General features: G+C 54.1%; 1 protein-coding gene across 1 annotated transcript; it reads right to left on the minus strand.

Moving 5' to 3' along the window:
* Positions 1-493: 493 nt before the first annotated feature.
* Positions 494-7,191, minus strand: LOC102743589 (eukaryotic initiation factor 4A-III). Its single transcript, XM_081811748.1, has 8 exons — positions 7,040-7,191; positions 6,742-6,822; positions 4,862-5,003; positions 4,320-4,458; positions 3,630-3,745; positions 1,095-1,202; positions 874-1,001; positions 494-721 (listed from the first exon to the last, which is right to left on the minus strand). The coding sequence occupies exons 1-8, from the start codon at positions 7,146-7,148 to the stop codon at positions 705-707; spliced, it is 840 nt and encodes a 279-aa protein (XP_081667874.1). The 5' UTR covers positions 7,149-7,191; the 3' UTR covers positions 494-704.
* Positions 7,192-7,197: the final 6 nt, after the last annotated feature.

Below are 7,197 nucleotides of genomic sequence, written 5' to 3' on the forward strand. Positions count from 1 at the left end.
GGCTGCGCGCGGCCGGGGCTATGGTGTCAGTCTCGGCTGCCAGCGTGGAGGCGCCTGCACGCACTGCCTCTGGGCCCTGCACGGTCTCCCCGGGACGGAGTTCATACCGGAAGTCCCCTTCATAAACCGTACGAACGCAAACACCTTCAATCAGAACCGTGGGATGACCTTGAACAGTGCACGGCGCCATCATCCTGACCAACGTGGGCAGTCTGCAGAGGCGGGCAGTTCTACCACTTCCGTTTACCATTCGAGAGACTAGAGAACGGGAGGGAAGGGCCTGACCTGCTGCCCAGATCACACTGCATGTTACCAGAAAAGCTGGGGGCATCTTAAGAAACATAAATCACAGGGGCGCCTGGCCGGTTCAGCCAGTGGAGCAGGCGACTCTTGATCTCAGGGTCGTGAGTTTGAGCCCCATGTTGGGGGGTGGAGATTACTTAAATAAATGTTAAAAAAAAGAAAGAAAGAAAGAAAGAAACATAAATTAGGATTTATGGTAAAAGTCTTAAACATTTAATGAAAAAACCTCAGAGCAGTGCATTATTTACATGTAGGTAAGAAAAAAACACCAAGGGCTCGTCCTGGGGGCTGTCGGAGAGTTTACACAAACGCCGTCACCCAGAAGCCGTCCCTGAGCACTTCCCAACCAGAGCACAGGGCGGGCAGACGGCCACCAGCTCCCCGTCAGCACGACAGACTCCTCAGATCAGGTCAGCCACTACGAGGAAGAAAGGCACGTATTAAGGAATAATACAAACACAATGAAAACGCACAGCTCTAACCGGAGGCTCACAACAGACTTCCCCAAAACAGAAGGAGAACAGGAAAGGGACTCCAGGCTCCCCACACCAGGGACCGGCGTCTGCTCACCGTTCATGGGCATCTCGTCGATCTGGGTGGAGTAGTACTGCTCGATGTCCCTCAGGATGCGAATGTCGTCATTCTTCACGAAGTTGATGGCCACCCCCTTGCGGCCGTAGCGGCCCGACCGCCCAATTCTTCAAGAGCAGAACAAACCATTTCAGTAAACGCAGCAGGAAAGGTGTCAGTAAACCCACCAACAAGGAGACCCCCGAGAAGCCCGCCAGTACCTGTGTATGTACAATTCCCTGTTATTGGGCAGGTCGTAGTTAATGATGAGGGACACCTGCGGGACGTCCAGCCCCCTGGCCCACACGTCTGTGGAGATGAGCACCCGGCTGCAAAAAGAGAAGGAATTTGAGGCAATCACCTCAGTCACAGAAGTTTTAGAGCGCCTGGGTGGCTCAGTCAGTGAATCATCCGACTCCTGATTCTGGCTCAGGTCATGATCTCAGGGTCATGGGATGGAGCGCCGCATCGGGCTCCACGCTCAACACAGACTCTGCTGTCCTTCTCCCTCTGCTCTTCCCCGACCCCTATAAATAAAATCTTAAGGGGAAAAAAAAGGTCCTAAACTGACTAGGAGTTGAAAACTCATCGGGTCATCCTCACACGGGCCCCCCCCTCCGCAGGTGTGAGGGGTCGCTACACCAGATCCGTGCAGAAGGGCACTTCACGTCCGCAGCTGTACCGAGTTCCTGCACGCTACCAACTGATAAAGACAACCGAAGCGTCTCTCACTGTACTGCATTTAATTTGTCGAAAGCCAGTCCCCTATCAATCACTGGGAAATACATTTTACTTCTGCCAGCAAGGAGTCAGGAAAGGTAGTGTCAGTGACTTCGGTGCGGGGTTCAGCGTGTGTTCAAATCTGAACTGCAACTCGCACCACTCTGCCCTTCAGCCAGGACAGGACCCAACAGACCACCGGCCGAGCACCCGCAATGTGCTGGAATGGGATGTCTGGCCGTGTCAAATACACAGGATTTTGAATACTTAAAACAGAAAGAAAGCAAAAAAACCTTAATTCGTATTTTTAATGCGAATTAAATGTTGAAAATATTGAAATAATATGCCACATCGGGTTGAATAGAATATATTAAAAATCAACTTCACTTGCTTCTTTTTATCTGTTTTACTGTGGCTATCAGAAAATCCCAGATTATATGTATGGCTTGAATTGTAGGTTATTGGACGCGACTGCTCTAGAAGCACTCAGAATATGAAGGGACAGCAACATGGGAGAACAGAGTTCAAAAAACAGGACGGTGTCCCACGTCATCACCTGCACGCGCAGCCCCAGGGAGGAGAGGACAGGACCCCAGCCGCGCCGGGTGGGGAGGCCAGGCTCGGAGGTCAGATGCCTGTCAGACAGGAGCCAAGGCGAGAGCCACACCGAGACACATCAGGGTGGAAATGGGAAACACAGCAAACACAGCAGCGGGGGCAGCAGGGACTTCACAACGGAACAACCATCAACCCAGAATTCTCTCAGCAAATCCCTCTCTCGAGACAACGGAAGGAGGCATTTCACAGTGAAGCAAACACTTCCAGACAAACTAAAACCCACATTTGGTCACTGGCAGCCCCAAATTAAATACACGAAGACGTTCTTCAGGGAGAAGGAAACCCACCCAGACTGAAGGTCAGAGACAAAGGAAAAGAGAAACAAATGGTGAATATGTGTGTGAACGTAAATACACTTTGTCAGGCAAAGATGTCGTGTGGAGTTTCCACAGAAGGGCAGGGTCTGACGGCACCGCTTCCAGCCTCTGTGGGCAGGGACGGCAGCCCCAGTGCCCATCACGACAGGTGCTGAGGACGACACACGCGCTGTGCTAAGGAGGCTACTCAACTCATGAAGGTAGAAACATTTTCCAAAATCAGAACTGGGGAGAAGGAAGAAGAGTAAGAATGAATCCAAAATAAAGAAATAAAGGAATCAGAAAATATGAAAAATAAAACGCACTTACAACACAGTCGGTTTAAACCACACATACCAGTGTCGGCGTTAATAAAACCAGAGCAGTGGCTCCAATTAAAAGACCGCGATCACCACCGTACTACAGGAAAACCCAAACCGGAACACTGTGTGCCGCGTACACCAAGGACACCGCAGCTTCCGGCCACCAACGGGAGGCGGAGGGTGTGAGGGTGCCCAGAGGGGACAGGACCGGCCACGGCCGCCGTGGCTGCATCACAGCAGGATGGGAGACAGACGCTTCTGTGACGAAAGCTGCGCCTCCGCCAACAGAGTGATTCCACGTCGCAGGCCCGGCCTTAGGACACATCTGGCAGGAGCTCGCCAAGCCTCCAAGAACTGCATCCACGGCCCTCGCGATGCCGACGGGACGGTTAAGAGAGACAGAGGCGAGGATGCGGAGCACCCCCAGGGCACCCCACGGCACTCAGCCTGCACACGCACACACGCAGCGTCTGGAAGGGGACCGTGCGCTGGGCCACCAAGCACATCTGAATACAAGTCAACAAAGCATGTTCTCTGACCACAGTGGGATTAAGCCAAAGACCAATCATGGAAAGATGAACAGAAGAACAGAAAATCTCCTTACCCGGCAACGAAGAAACATGCTTCAAATAAGGCGACCAACCTACCCAGTGAAGGCCGCCACCACTCAACCTAGCCCAGGGCACCCCGGCAGCCCCCACCACAGCCGGGAGCGTGAGGGGAACCCGGCACAGCCGCGGACAGAGGGCCCAGGGAACACCACCGGCGGGACCAGGTGCCGAGAGAGGAGCCGGCCCACCTGGCGCCGGACCGGAACTCCTTCATGATGGACTCGCGCTCCTTCTGTGGCATGTCCCCGTGCATGGACGAGACCGTGAAGTTGGCTTCTCTCATCTTCTCTGTGAGCCAGTCGACCTGCACGTCAAACCAGCAGATGCCACTGTAAGCTCGGAAACCAAACCAGATGGTGTGTTCTGGATTTTACTGCAATCGCCTACGGCAGAACCAATGTGAATGTGCACAGCGCACATGATCTTAAAACTCAGACCGATCTTCACTAGACGTGCAGAAAACTGCACTTTCCCTAGCACATATAGGGCAAAACTCCTCTTATTTGTTCCATATAAATTTCTCAAGGGAAAAAAAAGACTCTCTCTCACTGTTCTCATTTGAAATTTAAATTCCCATCTTTTTTGGAAGGTGGCCCAACTCCTTTCCCTGTTTCAAGGAAGCCGCCGGGGCTCTCCGCTGCACCTGCACACGAGCATCACTTGGGAGCCTACAAAACGCAGGCCCGGGGCCCACCTAAAACCAGTGACTCCCGAGCCTTCGCTCATGGGACCAGCATCAACACTTCTGCACAGTCCACCGGACACGCCCGAGTGTTCGCTCCTGAGCCTCTAAGGAGAAGGGCTGACCGGCGTTCCTATGAGAACCAACCTTCCGTTTGGGCCCGAAGGACACTGAACGGCTCAAGGTGGCTGCATACCTTCCTTTTGGTGTTACAGAAGATGACCGCCTGAGTGATGGTCAGCGTGTCGTAGAGGTCACACAGAGTGTCAAATTTCCACTCTTCCCTCTCCACCGCCACGAAAAACTGCTTGATGCCTTCTAGAGTCAATTCATCACTGGAAGACAAAGACAAGTCCGGTGAACACATTCTTCCACCAAGGTCTGCGGGCGCACACAAGCCAAGCACGGTTCCCGGCGCCTGCCTGCCTGCCCCACGGCGGCCCCCGCCCCTCCCGGCCACAGCCCTCCCAGCAGTCAACACTTCCGCCGCACGGGCCGCACGCCGACCAGTCTCAGCCTTCAACGGCCGCTATCCCTCGGATTATGTATTTTACTCCCACAACACTGATGGACAAACACCATCAGCTAGGTGATAAATTTGGAATTACTGGGCCAAAAGAGAATGCATATATAAAAGCTGGCGTTTCAAAACAGAAAATAAGAATTTTCACGTTTTCAGGCCCAGGTACAAGCTATGCAGCTATGTTTTCGCACCACCCAGAAGCAGGGCATTCCTACCGCTTCACCAGGATGCGGATGGGGTCCGTCATGAACTTGTTGGTCATTTCCAGGATTTCGTGAGGCAGCGTGGCGCTGATGAGCACCACCTGCGTGGCTGGGGGCAGGTACCTGTACACGTCGTAAATCTGCTCTTTGAAACCTGGGACAAAGGACGAGGCACGGTGAATTCTGAAGGCTCACACTTTGACATAAGCGGCGACCGTGAGGTGTGAGGTTGTACACGGACTCTCCTCCACAGAGCCGGGAAACCCATGCTCCCTGCCCCTCTCCTGCTCCCTGCCCCTCCCTGGTAGGCTCTGGGGATCACGGCTCCACTCCAAGAGGCCAGGGTGCCGACAGTTAAGAGCAACAGAAACCCAGTGCTGGGTCGCCCACAAGCTCACACACTTGCTGGCAGTCAAGGCTCAGTCCCAGCTGCTGCTGCCCTGGGAGGACCTGTGTCCACTGTGGCCACATCTGCCACATTTAAGAGAATCCAGGGCGCCTGGGTGGCTCAGTTGGTTAAGCGACTGCCTTCGGCTCAGGTCGTGATCCTGGAGTCCCAGGATCGAGTCCCACATCGGGCTCCCTGCTCAGCAGGGAGTCTGCTTCTCCCTCTGACCCTCCCCCCTCTCATGCTGTCTCTCACTCACTCTCTCTCCAATAAATAAATAAAATCTTTAAAAAAAAAGAGAATCCAGAGATCTGGATTTTTACAAAACAATCTTCCAGTTATGAAACAACTCCCACATACGGAATCGTTAGAGTTGTGTACTGGAAACTAGGACATCATGCATCAACTACACTCAATCCGTGGCACCTGGCCCACAGGTCACCACGCCACCACTCTGCCCACCCTGGGCAGCATGGGGTCAGCAGGCGAGCGTGTGACAATGCCCAGCCTCCCAGGGCCCCCTAACAGACGTCGAGGCTGTGATCACACAAACGTCAGAGCCCAAGATCTGCCTTTCTAACAAATTCCCAGAGGACGTGGACGCTGCTGGTCCAGAGACCTCACCCCAAGAAGTGCTGCCCACGGGACGGGAGCACAAGGAGCGACCGGCAGCCACAGCTTCCTCAGACACTAAGGAAGCCCCGCGGGCCCTGCAGTAGCTGTGCATCTCACCCAGCTCAAGAGCAGCCCCTGGGGACCTGGACACCAGGAGAACCCCCGAGAACCCCACCTGCACTGCTGGTTAGTGCCTCCTCCACCCGGGTGACCCCGACGTCTGGGAGGCACCCACCAACCCCCTGGTATGATGCGGGAGACCGGGCCGGGGGCGGGGGGGAGTGTGTGCAGGCAGGGCGAGCGGGAGGACAATGTAACAAGGAGACATTTTCATGACGTGTTTCCCCACCACGGACTAATGCCCCAGCTGTCATCACTGAGGGGCACCACATATCTGTCCTAAGACATTTTGCTAAAACACATTAAAAACCTAGAAAGTACACATGACAAGTGCAGAAATTTATCTTATCAACTGGCGAAAGAATAAAACCAGCCTAGACAACCAGTAAGACAACTAGTTAAATAAATAGAGTATCTAAACACAATACCCCACTGCCACAAAACCAGCTTCCCTGACACACTGCTGTGCCCCCACCGTCCACAGCAGACACCTGTACCCGCCCATCTCGAGCGCACGCCTCTCCGTCAGTGCCGAGCCGCAGACGCAGTCTGGGCAGAGATGCCGGGGTTCTGGCCGCCACGGGTCTCACGCACCCCCGCCCCTGGTGAGAAGAGCAAGGTGCACATTTCACGTCCCCAGCCGCCCCCAGGGCACGAGGCTTTCTGCAGACACCGGCAACATTTGCATTCGCTCCACGTTTCAACTCTACGTCGTGAACACGTTAACAATTCAAGGTCAGGAAGACGTCTAGGCTTTTGTGACTCCTACCTTTATTCAACATCTCATCGGCCTCGTCCAACACCAACATCTTGATGGCACGCGTCCTCAAACTCCTGCGCCGAATCATGTCTGTAGAATCAGTGTGAAATCATTAGAGCTCAGGCTACGAGGAAGCAGCCAGCCACTCCACCTGGTTTCAAAGCATTTCAGAGACTTCTGTCCACTTCTTACACGTCACCCCAACACTCCAGCACGCAGCACAGCAAATGGAGAACAGTGCTGGGTCATTCGAGCGTGTCTTACAAACACTACCCACTGCGCGACTGTTACAGACAAAAGTGCTTACCAAAGACACGCCCGGGTGTGCCGGCCACAACGTGCTGCCCGTAGTCCAGCTTCCTGATGTCCTCCCCCACGTTGGTGCCCCCAATGCAGGCGTGGCACTGCACGTTCATGTAGTCCCCGAGAGCGAGCAAGCCCTGAATTAAAACAGGGGTCACATCC

Source organism: Leptonychotes weddellii, unplaced genomic scaffold, assembly GCF_054177405.1.
Source record: "Leptonychotes weddellii isolate Sample4059 unplaced genomic scaffold, ASM5417740v2 HiC_scaffold_9944, whole genome shotgun sequence".
Classification (NCBI taxonomy): Eukaryota; Metazoa; Chordata; class Mammalia; order Carnivora; family Phocidae; genus Leptonychotes; species Leptonychotes weddellii.